The 19366-nt window shown below is 41.2% G+C and overlaps 1 protein-coding gene across 1 annotated transcript in view; it reads left to right on the top strand.

Annotated features, from left to right (window-relative positions):
• The window catches only part of MED28 (mediator complex subunit 28), a 196850-nt gene that overhangs the window by 104228 nt on the left and 73256 nt on the right, over nt 1-19366 (top strand). The window contains exon 3 of the mRNA XM_044062185.1: nt 6627-6739. Within this exon, the coding sequence (XP_043918120.1) occupies nt 6627-6739 (113 nt within the window). The remainder of the gene's footprint in view (nt 1-6626; nt 6740-19366) is intronic.

Genomic DNA, 19366 nt, shown 5'->3' with positions numbered 1-19366 from the left:
AAAATGATCGACTTCAACAATTGGCTAAGCTTCTGGTATCTTTCAAAGGGGATCCAGTATCTGTCTGCCTGGGACGACATGATCGACAGACCACGATGCTTTGTCTGAGATTGTCTGCACCTGTCGCCCCTGGGATTCAGGTTACTGGCTAAGGCTCTTGACACCCCTATAGTGCCTTTTTTAGGCAAAGTTCAAAGAACAAAACCACCACCGTAACCGGTACAAGCATGCAAAATCTGAAGGTAATGCTAATCAATGCTAGAAGTCTAAACCTTAAAATGCACTCTCTCGGGGCACTCCTAAAAATGGAGAACATCAATGTCTGTGCAGTAACTGAGACCTGGTTCAAGGCTCCAAAGAGCACCCCTGCAATACCAGGCTACAGCTCTTACCACAGTTTTTGGCCACCAAACCAGGATCGAAACACTAAAGGTGGAGGAGTGTCCATATTCAAGGATATTCACACCACTAGGTTAGTTGCCCAACACAATGCGTCTGAAATTCTCCAGGTGCAACTAACACTAGGTAAGGCTGCATTCCAAATTGTAGCTTGCTACAGATCCCCCACCATGCCCCAAGATTCTCACTACACCTTTCTAAACATACTGGAAAATATTAATATACAACCAAACACCCTAATACTGGGTGATTTCAACTACCTTGCCATTAACTGGGAAAAAACTATTCGTGTACCAACACCTTTGCCCAACGGTTCTTGGAATTCATAAATTCCAATGCCTTGGATCACCTAATCCATAGTCCCACCAGGGGCTCCAATATCCTATACCTGATCATTACCAACATGGGAAATCAGTGCTCCACACCTATGGTAAACCCCTCGTTGGTCAGGTCAGACCATAAGCTAATCATCTTTAAAATCCACATCCCACCCCCACCCCACAGTAAGGAAACCTCCATAAAAAACTTCTCCAAAGCCAACTTCATGCTACTCAAATCAGAAGTTACAAACTTCATGACACCCATGCAGACGGGAACTGAAAGTTCGACTGCTGAGTCCTACACTAAGGCACTGTACGAGCACATCCACTCATGCATGAATCATGCCATCCCAGATAGAACCAAGATGCTCGCCTCCAAAAAAAGGAAGCCAATCTGGTGGTCCCCTGCCATAAATAAACTGTACAACAAAAGGAAGAAACTGTTGCAGAAAAGAGGAAAATCCCAGGATGCAAAAACCTCCCTTACCAGCCTCCGTTAGAAGCTGAGATCCCTCATAAAATCCTCCAAAGCTAGTTACGAAAATAAAATTGTCAAAGATTCCAAAGACAACCACAAGGCATTCTAGAACTATGTCAAGAATCTAAATGACAATGTTCAGATCTGCTCTGAGCTACAACAGAATGGCATTAAATATACTGATCCCAAGGATATTGCCAATATCCCAGCAGATCGATTCAGTGCCAACTTCACTCCCCTCTCGTCCCCTAAATGGCCCATCTCAATACCGGAAGATTGCCAAATTCCGGTAATAATGGCCACACAGGTAAAAAACGCACTCTCCAAAGCTAAGAACACAGCATCCATTGGACCAGATGACATCCCAGGCTGTGTACTACATGAACTACAAAATGAACTGGCACCTCACCTAAGTGTCATGTTTAATCATACCCTCACCTCAGGCTTTGTGCCCACTGAGTGGCGCACAGCTACAGTTATCCCACTCCACAAGGTGGGATCCACCTTGGATCCCGGAACTACCGCACCATCAGTCTGATGAGCCTGATCTGCAAGGCCATGGGACGTATTATCATGGAACTTATAAACAAAGACATTGGCAACCTTCAAACACTGGATCCCACCCAGTTTGGGTTCATGAAGGGTCAGTCTTGTTTCGTGAACCTGATTGACTTCTTCGAATCAGTCTCCAGAGCCGTGGACGAGGGTAAGGCAGTCCATACAGCCTATCTGGACCTTGCCAAGGCCTTTGACACCATCCCCCACTCTAGAATCATAGATAAACTTACTAAGCTGGGCATTAATCCCTATGTCACTCGATGGATTGCCAACTGGCTTACTGACAGAACCCACACTGTAAAAGTAGCTGACTCCAAATCCAGCTCCAGACAAGTGGAGTACCCTCAGGTTCAGTCCTCGGATCTCTCTTGTTTGGTATCTACTTCTCTGAAGTACAGGCCAACACTAAGGGACTCTGGCTAACAAAATTCGCAGATTACTTCAAAACTGGGAGCCATTACTGAATTCCCAAATGATGTGGATACTCTACAAAAGGGCCTTATAGAAACAGATGCTTGGTGCCAGAGCCATGGGCTCAAGCTTAATGCCAAGAAATGTATAGTTATCACCTTTGGGGAAAAAACATGTACCAGTGAATTACCACATAGGTGGCAGTACACTAAACACCGAAAGTGTGATAAGGGACTTGGGGACACAGGTGGACAGTGGTCTCACCTTCAATAACCACATTGCCACAACAGTCAGGAAATCCTTCTTTTTATGTAGTACACCTCATCACTAAGGGCTTTTCATCCAGAAAAAAGGAGGGCATTGTCCCACTGTACTCATCCCTCATTAGACCCATTATAGAATACAACGCCCCATTTGGTATGTACCTCTCAAGACATCTGAATCAACTGGAAAGGCCGCAGAAATACCTCACTAAAAGAATCACAGGCCTAAAGCAGATGCCCTATGCTGACCGCCTTAAAAAACTCCAGCTGTACACTGTCACATATCGTCAACTCCGAGGCGATCTCTGCTTAACATACAAGGCCATGTCAAACCCAGAGCTGTAGGACATGGTACACTTAAAGAAATCCCAATCCCTCAGAGCCACACGCTCCAGGGATCTAAACCTTGTCATCACAATAAACAAAACATGCTGGAGGGATAGGTTCCTGACCCAGATACTCCCTAGACTGTGGAATAGATTGCCCATACATGTAAAGCAGAGCGCCTCTTTGGCCCTCTTCAAAAGGAACCTTGATGATTGGATGGGAGAAAGGAAATTCACCCTGGGGATCACATCAGTCGCCCTGCTAGACAGGGGTCCAGGGAAGTAAATAGTGTGGGAAGAAATAGCCAGGGAATTGTTATGGCTAGGCTTGTATAGGCCCTAGGGCCGATAGCCTAGTACCAACATATGAACCTAAGAGAATAGGAAGGAGTCATTTTGGAAGAACAACTTTAAGTGGTAGTTCTTTTGGCTGTAGCTTAAGATGCTACTTATTGTTTTTGTTTTGATGGGCATATTATGTAGTGATGTCAACATGAAGATCAAAGATAAAAATACAGTGCTCTGCATCTGTAAGTAGAACTCCATAACAACATAAACTGTGAATTCACTTTAGTGTGTTTTACCTGTAAACATTAAGAAGATTCCTGATGTTTGTTTTACCTTAGCATCCATCAGTCTGTCTGTGTTTGTCTTTTATCAGCCCACTAGGTTGCATGTTGATGCATTGTTTTTTATCCACAGTGGTATCTCTGATGTTGGTGTGCACTGTAAACATGCTAGTTTGCTGTTTTTTTTTTTTTTTTTCTAGGCGCTATTTCTGCAGTATTTTATGTCTGTAAAGCCTTCCCCCATAGACTTTGCCCATTTGTTCCTCTGTTCTGGTTACTCCCACTGAAAATGAGAACTGACTGGGGGGGGTGGTCTGTGCATCATGCATGCAGCTTGGTGGCATTGATTTGCCTACTTGTTGGAATCCCTGCAGTTGAAACATTTTTGTTTGGCCTTAACCCTGCCCCTGCTGGCTGACTCCCTCTGCAAGGTGTCTTCTGTCCTCCTATGCCTCCTATGTGTGAGATTTCACAGATATTCCTGTGATGGCGACCATCACAAATGTAAGACTGCCAAGCTTGCATCCCTTAGTTCTATGGCCATTGGTGTTAATTGCTGCCATGCATACAGATTTATTATTTATTTTTATTTTACATTTGTTGACCGGGCTAGTCTAACTGGATACATGTCCATTTTCAGTAGAGGCCCTGGGAGATAAGCTCCAAGACGTAACAATATAAACAACAACATAACAAATAAGCAACATTAAACAAGAATCATATTTACAATGCATATTGCAGGTTAACACCGTAACTTCAGCAGTGCAGGATGCAGGCATAATATAGCATACTGGTACAATATATGATATTCTAGAGGGGATAGTAATGTAGTCAGTAAGGAAGGAATAACAGTTTGAGTAGAAAGGGTAGGTAGAGCGAAGTATGAATAGAGACATAACTAGTCAGGCTTAGTACAGAGGCATAACCAGTGTGTTCTGAGGAACACTTTCAATTTGTTTTTGAAGAGTGATGGTGAGGGAAGTGAGGAAAGTTCACTGGGGAGGAGATTCCAGGCTTTTCCAACAGTATTAGAGAAGAGGGAGTCACCAGCATTGTTGTTTGGTTTAGAGGTATTTACTAGAAGTTTGTGAGAAGACCTTAAGGATTTCAGATTTTTATAGGGGGTGATGAGTATGGATAGAATAGGAGTTTTGGAAGGTTTATAAAGAGTGTTGTGGGCTATAGATAGTTGATGGAATTTAATCAGGTTTTGTAGTTCAAGCCATCCCAGCTGCTTTATGTTAATGCAATGGTGGGTTCTAAATGGGTTGCCTGTAGCAAATCTGGCAGTGTTATTGAAGGACATTTCCAGTTTGCTGAGGTTATTTTTAGATAGCTTAGTAAAAATGGGTGAGGCATAAAGAAGTGTAGAGATTAGATGAGTGTGAGCTATAGTGGTTTTAGCTGTAGGTAAAAGGAAGGTTTTAATCCTATAGAGAGAGCCATGTGTTTTGTTGACAGTTTTTAAAGTATTGTTGATATGGATATCAAGTTCAGATTGTTGTCAATGGTGATACCCAATAGTTTGGTGGTTGGGTCTGGTGATATAATACTTTTATTGGTAGAAATAACTGAGAAATCAAGAGGAGAGGACTTGTGGTTAGGAGAGAAGAGGAGGAGTTTAGTCTTTTTGGGGTTTAGGAGAAGACACCTCTGTGTGAACCATTGTTCAACTGTGTTAAATACTTTCTGGGTAAGAGAGTGAAGTTCAGAAGAGGAAGTGGCTGAGCATATCAGTGTAGAGTCATCCGCATATTGTATGTATGTGGCTTGGGGGATGGCAAGATGAAGGTCATTAATAAATATGGAAAAAAGTAGAGGTCCTAGGATGGAACCTTGAGGGACACCAAGGTTAACGAGCAGGAGGGTGGATAGAGACTTGTGCCATAGTACGGCTAGTTGTCTTTTATCTAGGTAGGACTGTAACCGCTTTATGGAAGATGTATCTAGTGACAGAGATTTAAGTATTGTGATGAGATTCTGGTGATTTACCATGTCAAATGCTTTAGACAGGTCAATAAATAATGCTGAAGAAAGCTTGTTAAGGTTGTGTTTTTTATTGATACAATCCGTGAAGGAAAGAAGGGCAGTGGTAGTGCTATGTGAAGGTCTGAATCCATGTTGACAGTTGGAAAGTAAATTATTTTGGGTTAGATAGTCAAGTAATTGTCTATGAATGCATTTCTCCATGATATTTGCCAAAGGAGATAGAAGGGCAATGGGGCGGTAGTTGGAGAGTTCAGTGGAGTGTCCACCTTTATGGAGGGGGATAATATGGGAAATTTTCCATAAGCTTAGGGATATGACCTTCTGTAATAGTTCTATTGATCAGAATGGAAATGGGATAAGCAATAGCTTTGGCTGATTGTTGTAGGAATTCAGCAGGTAGTTGGTCTGGTGAGGGATAGCATGGTTTTAGTTTCTGTAGTAGGGTTAGAATATATGTTGTTGGGACAGGTTGAATATGAAAAGGAGGGGGTGAGGTTGATTTTATAGGAAGGTAGAGTGAAGTTATTAGGTGATAGCTGACTAGCTAGTGCTTGGATAGCATTAGTAAAAAAGGTATTGAAAGCATTGTCTGTATTCATGGGATTTTTGTGGTCAGTATTTTGAGGGTTTGGAGTAGTGGATTGACCTGGATGGAGTAGTTGGTTGCTTGCTTTATTTGACAGGGGCCACCATCCCACTTCCTCCAGGATGGACATGCCAGTATAAGCCACTTGCTGTCATTCCTCTGCCCACTTCTTCCAGTACCTGAGCCATTAACCAGACTCTGTCACCTGGGTTGTTGTCAGGGCCTTATCACTGTATGCCACAGAGCCAGACACTAATCTGATGATTGCAAGATATTTATCTTTTATAGTCATAGATTGGAAAGACTTGATAGTTATCATTGCAAAGGTATGCTGTTCTTAACAGCAGTCTTATCCTATTTTTTATACTTTTAACTAGTTCTGATTTGTTCAAACTCTTTTGTGGAATTTTTTGCACACTTTCAGCATTAATAAACTGTTTCATTGGTGCTGCCAAGTACACTACAACATTTTATGTAGCCAGTGAGTGGAATAATTAAGCAGTTTTCCTATAGGTCCATAAAGGATGCAGTGGAAATTGTTCATAAAATCATATATATAATTTTTTTGTTTTGTTTTGCTGGTAACAGTATAAAAGTCATTGTAGTAAACTGTTTGTTTTCTTTTAAAAATTGGTTCACAGAACTGTAATCCCGATGTGGAAAATGTGTACCCTTTCAGAAGCTTGATATGCTTGGTGTACTGAATTTCTTGTCTTTGACATTTTAGGTGTTGATCAGTGTATTCAGAGATTTTTGGATGTTGCAAGGCAAACTGAATGTTTCTTCCTTCAGAAAAGACTCCAGCTGTCTGTTCAAAAACCCGAACAAGTTGTAAAGGAGGTAATGATATTTCAGAATAAGAAATTACATTAATTGCCTACCTGCCTTTCATTCTGCTTTTCTTAGAAAAGTATCTGTAAACTTGCTTGATGTCTCTTTGCTGGCAAAATCTGATAAAACATTTTTTATTAAAGTTCTATACTTTGCAGGTGTAATGGGCATATATAGTAAGATCAAAATCCTTTTTTAGTTCAAAAAGTATTTTAAAAAATCTCTTACATTGTTACTTTCTGCTCTAGACTGTAAATTATGCCTTCTAGAGGGAAAATTCTATTTTTTGTACTACACAAGTCTGTTTTTAATGCTTTTTTTTTTGCATCCCCTTGAAAGTGACCTTACCGTTTAACATTTATTCTAAGACTTTCATTCTACCAGAGGTGACATAAAGTTAATAGGCAATTTCTCTTGTCAGAATTGTAGCTTCTAGCAACCCTAGCCCATGGACTGGTTAATTACAGAATATATAGGTGGCAACGGGTTTGTGGTGAAGACTGTTGTAATTTCCTAGAGAAAATATTTTTCTACAATTTTTTTTGATTACCTGTAAACATGACAGAATGTGCAGTGATATAAACATTCATATCTCATAAGAGACCAATCTTTGGGAATTTTATGAGTGATGCTGCAAGCATGAGGACCATTCCAGGTGAAAATTTTCAAATTTACCAGGTGCTCTCCCCTTCCTATCATTTGTCACCCATCTCCATTTCTTTGCCTTTCAGTGTTCAGATGGATGAAAATGGTCCCTAGCTTCCCTTTGTGGATTTTTTTTAATTTTATTTTAGAAGAAACGTGGATATATCTTCTGTATTTCAAAGCAAGTCTTCCCTAATTTTCTAAACAAGTATGCTTCTTGTAGGCAGCCCCTAAAGACTGCAATATTCAGTACCTGTTCTTCAGGCTGGAATAGCTTTGAGTCTTGTGACATTTTGATAGAAGTTCAGTAAAAACAGCAGATAATAAAGTCTTAACATCTTTTCTAGCTGTGTAAGTGATACATGCTTCAGAACCCCTGCCAAACACTGAAAGTCTAAAAGATGAAGAGAAATGGAAAAAAAAACTAATGGACATTAGAATAGGGAAAGTCTGATAAACTGCAGAATGGAAAAAACTTAAGGATGCAGCTGTAGAAGTGAGTCATAAATGTATGTCCTTCAGAATAACTACAAATCTCTGTCAGGAAGTTCAGAACTAACACCCAACACTTTTTGGAGTTGATCCACAATAATAGTCAATATTCTGACCCTAAGGAAATACCAAATAGCCTAGCTGACAAATGAAGTGCAAATTTTACTCCACCCACAGTTACAACTGCTCCATATATTCCACAGGCCTTGCCACTCATTTTAATTTGTATGGAGCACGTTCTGTCAGCCCTCTAAAAGTTTATCCATGGGCCCTGATAATATACCCGTTTATTAGTGACAAATATGACCCATTTGAAACCCTACTTAATCTCTTTAATCTAAGCCTCTTGCATTCCTGAAACCTGGAAAACAACCTTTGTGATGCCATTACCCAAGGGCAAACCAGCCATGCTCCCTGGTAACAATAGACCCATCAGTCTCACAGACCTCATATGTAAAGCTGTGGAGCATATTACCTCAGATCTCATTAAACTGGCAATTGAAAATCTCTTATTATTGGACCCTCGTCAGTTTGGCTTTGTCAGAGGACATTCCTGCCTCTAACCTTATTTCTTTCTTTGAAAAAGTCACTGAAGCAGTGGATAGTGATTATGCAGTGCATACAGCATTTCTAGACCTAGCCAAGGCCCTTGACACTGTTCTCCAAGCGGACATTGACTGACTTGTACATTTGAATATATATCCTTACTTTGTGCAGTGGATAACTAACTAGTTGTCTGACAGCATCTGTGTTAGAAGTGCATGTGCCACTTCTGAAAGCAAAAAAGTTACCAGTGCTGTACCGAATATAATGCACATTTGGCATATATTTGTCTTAAACTTATTACTCCACTTGAGAGACCTTGGAGATTCATAACTAAAAAAGATCAGTGGCCTCAAAAATCTGAGTTATCAGGGCAGGCTGGCAGCCCTCTTGTCTCTTACAAGAGTCTTCCATGGAGATCTGTGTCTTTTCTTTAGAGCTGTGAACAATCTTTGACCTCCTATTCCTTCACAGAAAAAAAGGTACCTCACATACCAGGTTAAAGAACTAAACTTTCATCAGCAGATAAATGGACACTGGCGTGAGAGATTCATATCATGCCAGTCTGTCACTCCGATAAGACACATTGGCATGATGTATCCCTTCCTGCTGGAACAAATTTGCATTGTGGCACCCTTGCCACCTTCTGACTAAACCTAGATAATTGGGTAGGCAGCCTCAAATTCTCCTTTGGTCTATCTTGTCTTGCCCGCCTTGAGGTTGGAAGGAGCTGAGTAAGGATATTTGACTTGGCTTGTAATACTCTAAGACTGAGTTCCTTGTACTTACCTGTGATCTACTTCATGAACAGAGCACTGACAGTTTGGCATCTCCCAAAAACATTGGCTACAGGCTAGTCATTGAAGTACCTAAAACTTCTTGGCAACCCTTGTTCTACAAAATATAACATTTTAAATTTACCTTCATGTGGCTCTCGTAGTGTCATATTGCATGTACTCAGTATGTCAGATCCAAAATGTATTATAGTGGATTAGCCTAGCCAAAAGCTTCTACCCTGTTAGGAAGGCTTTACCCACTATGCACAGATGCTTTCTCACAGGCAGTTTTTGATTGAGTGTTTGCAAAGGAATATTTAAATATGATCCAGAAAATTGCAAGGCAGTAACTGGGTTAGTTTCTTCCCTGGGCCAAAATTTCTATCCGATTTTATAATCGGAAGGTGCCGGGCGTGTTGAAGAGCTCAGACAATAGAAAAAGAGAAGCCCTCATTCTTTATATTCTAAAAAATGAGAATTTTTACTGACTGAAACTGACTCCTACTCTTTACCAGACTCTGGCCATAGAGAGTTGCCTCACAGTTAGGCTTGCTTCCAGAGGGCATTGCTTTTACAGAGGCAATTTATATGGAAAAGTTTTCTGTTGGCCTACAGGGCCCCCCCTTTATCTCCAAACAAATATATATAGAAAATCATGAGGCTTTCTGTTACACATTTCAGGGTGTAATGAATGCGGATAGCTTGCACCCAGATTTGCAGGCAGTATCAGAAAGAACTGATAAAAGATGTAAGGGGGCACTTTGTGACACACAAGGGGGCACTTTGTGACACATGAGGCCTGTGTAGTAGTCATAAGATTAACTGCTGCTGCTGTTTTCCACATCCTGTCAGATTAAGCAGTTTGTCGCTTAGCAGCTTGATCGTTCAACATAGAGTTGAGGCTGTTATATACTTATGGCAAGATGTATACCTCTAGCAGTTTGGCTGTTTGCTTTGGGAGTTATTTATCTAATGTGTTATCTTATTAGCTCTCCAGTGTAGATGAGCTTCAGGATGCACTGCAGAATTGTTTTCCCAAGATAGCTGCACTGTGAACAGTAGGTTGATTACAGCTCTGCTAGGGTGAAAAAGAAGAGAAGTAAAATGCCAGCAAAAACTGTGAAGGGAGACTTGTAAAAAGGGAAGATGTTTAGTGTTTTGTGTAATATTCTGCCTTTTGAAGGAGAGTCCATATTGCTTCAAGATGGATCCTGACAGCTTAGGCATGTACTGAGGTTTTATTTACTGCCTTGATACTTCCTCTTGCTAACAAGTATAATGCCAACGGGAAGATCAGAACTTGTGCCTAATAAGGAAAGGCACAGATAGTCTGCAGATTCTTTAGTTAGCAAACTTAACAGAGAAGCTTAGTTTTAACTGGTCAGTGGGTATAGTCTGATGATAAAATGTTTGCTTAGAAGCTTTTATAGTATGAAAATGATTAGAATTGTTTTGTTCGAGGAGATGAGACCTTGATTGCTTAATCTCCCATGTATTTGTGTTCTCTTATAGTAAAATAAATCATTCTGCTCTGCTGAGATGTTGCATGAAGTTATTTTTGACCGTAACAGTTTGCTACTGTGAAGTCTGTGATTTAGAGTTCTCTGAATTGCTGCAGCAGAAATCCTTCTTGGGTCCATATTTGGCAGGTTTTTGGTGAGGTGTATTTCTGGTGTGTCAGCTCATAGCTGCACTTGTTCAGCAGCTTTTTCAGTCTGTGTAGGTAAGTTTTCCTACTTGACTTTTAGTTAATTAGTAATTAGTGTATGACAGTGGGTATTTGTATGTAGGGTTGCCAGTTTTCTTTGTGGCGAAAACCGGACTAAAGTCACGCCCCTTGCATCACCCATAATTCCACCTATTCCCACCCCCTCTCCCATCCATGCTCCACGCCTTTCATGACATCAGCTGATGGGAACGCCCTCTTTTTCTGTTCCAGATGCCTGCTTTCAGCCAATTTCTCCCCAGTTGCCATAAACACTGTTCAAAACTCTCACTGTGCATACTGTCTTCTGCTTTACTTCTACAGTGATTACAGATATTTGGATTTAATTTAAAACATTTATTTCAAATTTTATAGCACAAACCACTGATACATATTTGCTAAAGAAAGCAATACAATCTCACAATGAAAACAGACTTGGCATTAAAACTACTCTTCTACAATAATTATTTGGATTTTATTTTTTTACATTTTAAAGCACAATGATGCACAAACACTGACAGACATCTGGTAAACAAAGCAATACTGTCTCACAATGAAAATAAACTTGGCAATGGCATTAAAACTTCTCTACCCTTGAAACTCACATTCATTGAAACTCACACCACATCCAAAGAAAATGCATGGCCACGGGTGGATAAAGATTACCTTTGGTTTGTTTGCAAATCATAGGCCCCTTGCACACAAAACAAGAAACATACATGTGTTCTTTTCTTTGATACACCTTCCTGACTTTATTAAATTATATTCCTTGTATAATACAGCTCACTTGTTAAGAGTGCATTTTAAATTTATTGTTTGAACATTTTCCAGTAGACTGTACTGTAGGCAATAACACAAAATGCATGAACCAATAATGACAAAACTGCCCAATTCAGAACATTTCCATCATAAAAGTCTACTTCCACACCCACACTATAAATAGAAAAAAAAAACTTTTTTTAAGGGCATTCTTCTTTAAGAATGCCCTTCATGTCCAGTCGCACAGATGCAGAAGCCAAGATTGTGTATATCTTCGTCTACCACGTGGGTAGAATTTGAATGCCAGAAGACATTTGGACTATGCAGTGGGCCACCATGAACAGTCAGACAAGTGAGAGGTGTGTGTGTGTGTGTGTGTGTGTGTGTGTGTGTGTGTGTGTGTGTGTGTGTGTGTGTGTGTGTTTGTGTGTGTGTTTGTGTGTTTGTGTGTGTGTGTGTGTGTGTGTGTGTGTGTGATCATGTGTGATGCATGATTTACTGGATGTGATAACTGTAAACTAAACATTCTTGACATTCTGCTATACAACAAGTTGCCAAAAAAGTACTCTCCAAATGTTTAAGCAAAAGTTCAGTATAATGCACAGTTCACCCAACAACCAAAACAGAAAAGTGGACACACACAAAAATATTATTTTGTAGTGGGAAGAACTCCTGTATACAATCTTCCATATAAACCAGAGCCCTGTTTGCATCTTGTTTATTGTGTTTTGTCTCCAAGTTATACACTTCAGATTTAGTAACCTCCTTCTAGAGATAACAAAGTTTTAAATGACAATGTTTAACCAGTCATAATCACCTAACCAGCATTTAACATATTCTCTTTTACTTGCACAATGTATGTGGTAGTATAGAAACTGGTGCTTGATTTAATAACTTCAAATGCATGTGAACATTTTGTTGTAGCAGAAGTAAATATTAGTTCTCTCCAGGTATTCTCTTGCACATAAAACACACACACACTCACACACACACACACACACACACACACACACACACACACACACACTTCATTCAAATGTTGGCATCTGAAAAGAAAACCCGTCTTATCACATACACACACTACAGCTCAAAGATAGCCCATCTACTATTTCCACCGATACTTTCCAAGTCACTTCTAGTACTGCAAAGGTTCTGTATATAACACTAAATTTCGGCAACAGTGACAGCAACATACTGTTTCAAATTCTGATCAAATGTTGATGAGAATAGCAAGCAAAGGTAGACAGTTCTGTCCAAAATACAAACAAACACGTAGACAAATTAAAATGATTTGGTAATAAAAGTGCCTCCTCTTAACAAGGTAAATACATTAAAGAAAATTAAAAGCTGATTACACAATTTCCAGTAATTATCAATGGAGAAGAATGCAAGTGGCAACCACCTCCCAAGCAAAGCTCCAAGGATACAGCATCTTCTGATTCATCCTCTGATGATGATACCCCTGCCACTACCGCACCATCTAACACTCAAATTCAGTCTTTGAGGGAGGTACCTAACCCTTCAGCAGCCCATGATGATAATAAGAGTAGTACTCCTTTGGACTGCAGTAGTTTTTCAAACTGTTGTAAATTCTGTCCCTCACATTCAACTAAATATGCCAAAATTTTGGAAGGGCATGTACGGTTAAATATCCCTACAATTGAAGATGTGCAGGCAGTTTTAAAAGCTTTCAGTCCTCCAGGTATTTTTAGAAAAAATATGTGAAAAGTCAGCTATTGGTGACAGCATTCCAGAGCATATAGATGAGGGATTTCTAACTGTGCGAGATAATTTACTAAAAGCAATGGCTACAGCATGTCCTCCAACACCTAACTGGGCATGAATTAAAGTTATCGTGCTGAAGGAAAACAAATCTATTAAAGTATAATTACAATGCATGATAGATGCTTTTGAGGCTTTTTTCAGGGCATCCAGAACCTACTGAAGGAGTGGCATCCAGTGGGCTGTCAGCAGCATTTGTTGTCTTATTTGATCTTGTATAGGCAGTGATAAAAACGCTTTGTCTAAACTGACCCAGCTTCGGTATACGTGAAATTGTTAATCAAGCGCAATACATAGTAAACAATATAGTCAGAGAAGAAAAAAATTGTGGATGTTCAACTTCAAAAATTTAATACTGATTCACGGGGGAGAGTACAGGGCAAAAGAAATCTGAGAGGTAAAGGCAGATATAGATTCTTTCACAACAAGGACCAGGGCAATACCAGCAAAACCTTTTACCCCCACCACACCCCACCCTGCATCTTCACCTCAGATCCTGTAGCATGGGTCATGTATTAACCCATTTAATTGTGGTTAGAGTGGACATTGGCGCAATGTGTCCCTTTCTTTAACCAGCAAACTCATTATGTCACTCCAATGTCCAAACCCCACAACAAGCAGAAAAACAACATCCAACTTGGAACACTGTTTGGCAGCCCCTAGTGTGGCAGCAAAACCAGTAGGACAGCCATGAATAGACACCGCTGTTTCCTTTGGTACCAGTGGACAAGGAGGGTCCCATTGTTAAAATTACAGTGTGCAGTTCTACTCTTCCTATTCTTATTGACAGAGGAGCAACTGGATCTGCAGTAACCTCATCGAATGTGAAAAGCCTCCTACTCTCCATGAAAACTGTTTGGAGTGTGGGAGCCTCTGTGATTCCCTTGGATTCTCCAGAGACAAAATCTGCCCCATTTCAAATAGGTCCATTATAAGAGCCACATGCTTTTATTGTAGGAAATTCTGCCCTTTGAATCTTTTGGCTAGAGATGTGCTGTGTAAATTACAATGTACTGTGTTTTGCTCTCCTGATCAAGTTTTTCTAGATATCCCCAACAAAACCCCTAACCCCCAGATTTGTATTCAGCCTATATTTATGCAGACAAAGACACGGTCTTTGCAGTGCTTAGTTTGGAACAGACCTCAGGTATGACTAATTTGGAAGGAATGGAAGCTGATTCTCTGCTGTTGTGGACTACCTATAACAGTGAGGTAGGGCTCATAAAGGATGCAGAACCAGTTAGAGTTAATTTAAAGCCTTATAAGATTCTACTAGTTGTTGAGTACCCGTAATCAGCAGAGGCAGAGAAAGGAATTGAATCTGAGAAAGGAATTGAATGTCATTTTTGTGTTATTCCAGCAAGATTCCCTATTAGAATCCTATGTAATATGCCTGTTTTGCCAGTTAAACAAGCAAGGGCACCTATAGGTTTGTAAAAGATTTAAGACCAGTTGGCTTCTGTTATGGCAGCTAAGGATATGTGGGAAGAGACTAAACAAAAGATAGTTCTAAAACTGATAAAATGGAAACTCTTGTTTATGGATAGTAAGATGCAAGCAGAGAGAAAATGTTAGTCCCTTTAGTTTTATTTACAGGTAAGGCATATTTTTGTCAACCTGAGGTGAAGTTGTGGATGATACTAAAGAGCTGAAAGACAATATCTTGAAGGGGATGAGGCAAGAGGGACAAGTTTATCCTCCCAGTAGAACAAGGTGGTTTAGGATTAACTGATTTGAAAGGAAGATGTTCATCGTGTTTCACTGTTGCAGTCATTACACTTGGGTTATCCTGCTGGCAGGCGACCCGCAGTCTGCCCTAGTTCCAAAGTCTAGGTCCGGCGTCGGTTGCTGTCACTTCTTCCCTGACGTCAGTGCGCCAGGGATATAAAAGATGCAACCAACGCCATTTTCTTCAGTCTTTCTTGCCGCGCGGTGCACGAAGCAGAAGCAGTTCTCAAGTGCCGGTCGGCCGACTCCTGAGATTTTTGAAATAGAGTTTCAGAACCGAAGTCTTCAATGAAGCTAACTACCTCGTTGGGGAAACTTTGTCTTGCTCCAGACCGATGTCAGTAAAAGTTAACAATTGTATTTCTTGTGGGAAGCAAATACCTCATAAGGACTTTCACTCTTACTGTATTCCTTGCCTAGGCCCTGACCAAGATGTTACTAGTTGTCGGTTTTGTGCTAGATTCAACAAACGCACTATTAAACGTCGGTTTGATTTTGCATTTCATTACTTTGTCCGAAGGTTTAACTATATAATACCGTCGGAACAACCGACGACAGGAATTCATAAAAACCGCAAAGACAAGGAAAAGGACAGGCATCCGAGGTCCAAAACCGATGACGAAGCCTCTTCTAGGCCAGTCGCCGGTTCTCAGTGAGGGGCTTTCGCAGCCCCTGACACCCGCTACCTCAGAGCCACAGGCCATATCAGACTTGCACGTGGAGACATCTAGGCCTGTGGATACTCAAGGTATTGGGCCTACGGAAAATATTCCCTCCGATGGGTCCGGAGCCACTGAGCAGGCATCGGCTTCTGAGGGTGTTTTTCAGACCTTCACAACTTACTATTAAATCCTCTGCAGCAGCCAAAGTACAGTCAAAGACACCATTAAAGGCAAAGAAACAAGTACAGCATTCTCCTGGACAGTCAACCACGCCAAAGAAACAGATGCTTAAAATGGCCGAAGACTTAATTACTTTGATCAGGGGTTCGGTTCTCATCCCCCTCCTGATAAAAGGCCTAGGCAAGACACTGACTATGATTCCTCTGACCAGGTTTCTATTTCCTCTGATTCCTCTTCAGATCAGGGCTATCCTCTTCCTCCCTGTGAGGACTCTGATGCTGAAGAATCTATACCTTCAGCCTCTCCACCTGAGGATTACTCTTTTGGGGAAACTCTGCACACCATGAGGGAACATTTCCACTGGGAGAGCTAGGATTATTCAGAATCCAGGAAAAGGCTCCGAGATTTTCTTTTACTGCCTCAACACAGGCCCCTGGCTATCCCCCCTGTGCTTGATATAGTTGATTATGTTTTCTCGGAATCCAGTCTGTCTCCTGATTCTTTACCCCCCGCACCAGTCAAGCCAGACAGGTATTACAGGGTCCCTGACTCTCATAAATTTCTTTATAAAAACCCAACTGCTGACCCTGAAACAAATTCTCAGGGTCCCAAAGGGGTTAAGGCTTCCACTGCAAAAAACCCTGTTCCCTCTGATAGGAATTCTAGAGCTCTGGATAGATGGGGGAAAAAAGTTTACACTTCTGCTACTTTAGCTGTAAGGGCTTTAAACTGCCAGTTTCACATGCTTAAATATCAACAGTACTTAATGTCTTTGTTAAAACAGAAAATGCTTACAGATTCAGAGAATCCTGACAGTAAGGAAATGCAGGAATTATTGCATGCAGCTGAACAAGTGGGAAAGCATACTCTGCAATGTGGTTTTGATTCATTAGAGGCTTCTTGCAGAGCCGCAGTTACAGGCTCTGTCATTCGAAGGCATGCTTGGTTGAAAGAACAAAGTTTACCTGAACATGTTAAAGTAAAATTATTGGATGCTCCATTACAGCATGATATTTTGTTTGGTGTTAAGGCAGAAGAGGTGTTAAAATGGAGGATAAAGCAAAATCTATGCAGACAGTAAAGGACTTACAGGTTCAACCACCTAGGTTTAGTAGAAACTGGCCTTCAAAAAATTGGTCCTTTCAGGTGTCAGACAGGCCACAAAGATACAGACACCCAAGAGGCAGATCTCAGCCACAAGGCTCCTACAGACCTAAACAATGGGGTGCTTCTGCCCCCAAAGGAGGAGAAGACAAATCACAACCTTATAGGAAACAGTCCCAATGACTTTCCTCTACAAAAGCCTTTTGGCAGCACCCCTAGGGGGGAAAGCTAGCACTTTTCACACAAAATTGGCACATAATCACCCAGGACAAATGGGTACTGAATATAGTTTCTCAGAGTTACAGGTTCCACTTTCACACTCTTCCAAAATCAAAAGGTATGCCGGACCTGCCACAAAACCAATGGGCAGAGGCACAAAAGGAAATTGCTGCTCTCATGGACATGGGAGCTATTCAAAGAGTACCACAGCAAGAACTGGACAAGGATTTTACTCAAGACTCTTCCTGGTTCCCAGAAAGGTCAAACCTAAATACTTTCCTGGATGTTCCAAAATTCAAAATGTTAACACTGCAGCAACTTCTACCCATGCTGGGCAAGAAGGCGTGGCTAGTTACTTTGGACCTCAAAGAGGCATACCTGCATGTCCCAATCAGACAATCTTGCAGAAGATGCCTCAGATTCATAGCTGGCTCAATGCATTACCAATTCTCTGCACTGCCCTTTGGCTTATCTACTGCGCCCAGGGTCTTCACAAAATGCCTGGCACCAGTAATTGCATTTTGCAGATAGGAATTCAGATATATCCCTACTTGGACTACTGCCTTATTCAAGCAGAGAGCAAGGACATTCTACTAAAGCATCTGGCGTTTGTAAAAGGATTATTAATTTGCCTAGGGTACACAGTAAACAAAAATAAATCGGAACTAGTGCCCTCTCGAGATAATATTCCTGGGTGCAAGCTTAAATACAACTGCCCAGATGGCTTATCTCACGCCAGACAAACAAAGGCAACTGACTCATTACTTTCAAATGATGGCAACGAAGACCCAGCTCCCTGCAAGAAAAATTCTGCAGGCCCTGGGCATCATGGCTTCCTGCATTCTACTCATTCCATATGCAAGACTGCATATGAGGAAACTACAATGGTATCTAAAAAGTGTTTGGACTCAGCATTGCCACAGCCTGGAAACAATAGTGACTATAATTCCCTGTCTACAACAGGAGTTTCGATGGTGGTCCAGGGCCTGTCACCACAACAAGGGACAGCCCTTCACCTTACCAACTGCCAAGCAGACAATAACAACGGGCGCATCGGATTATGCCTGGGGGGCACATATGGCAGGAAAATGTATTCTGGGCACGTGGCCCAAGGAACAAATTCATCTTCACATCAATCAAAAAGAGATGCTAGCTGTACAGAATGCCCTGACAGCCTTCAAGGAGCTACTACATCCAGGACAACTTACTAAAGACGAACAACACCACAGTTATGTGGTACATAAACAAGCAAGGGGGCACACATTCCTACCCCCTCTGCAGGCAAGCCATGACTCTGTGGAGCACAGCACTGATCTATCAAGTACATCTGTAGGCACAATTCCTGCCAGGAAAGAAAAATACACTGGCAGACGAACTAAGCATAAATATCATGGATACACACGAATGGAAACTAAATCCACAGGTCTTCAGCATGATAACAAGGAAATGGGGATGCCTGGACATGCATCTTTTTGCCTCCCCTCACAACTGCCAACTACAGAAATTCTGCACAAGAACTTATCACTCACAAGCATGGAAAGTGGATGCTCTTTCATTCAGCTGGAAAACCCTGACCGTTTATGCCTTCCCTCCACTGCCTCTTCTTCCCAAGGTACTCCTAAAAGTCAGACAAGAGAAGCCAAAAATGATCCCGATTGCCCCAGACTGGCCACGCCAGCACTGGTACCCAATCCTAAAGAGCTCGTCTCGAGGCCCAGCCTGGCCTTTACCTCAAATTCCTCATCTTCTGACTCGACAAAACAATCGGATTCTACACAGTCAACTCAGAACCTTAAATCTGGCTGCATGGCAGATAATTTAGCCACTCAGACCACACCTCTCTCTAAAGTTGTTATGGATGTCATTTTAGAAGCCAGGAGGCCCAGCACTAGGGAATCTTATGTAGAAAAATGGAAGAGATTCTGTGCTTGGAACCAGGCACAAGGACTCAAACCGCTTGTTCCAAATATACCTCAGATTTTACAATACCTAACTGAGATGCTGGACAAAGGCCTATCCTTTTCATCTGTTAAAATCCATG

This window comes from Protopterus annectens, chromosome 2.part1, assembly GCF_019279795.1.
Source record: "Protopterus annectens isolate FY-2018-M chromosome 2.part1, PAN1.0, whole genome shotgun sequence".
NCBI lineage: Eukaryota > Metazoa > Chordata > Ceratodontiformes > Protopteridae > Protopterus > Protopterus annectens.
This window is presented reverse-complemented; position numbering and strand designations above follow the sequence as displayed.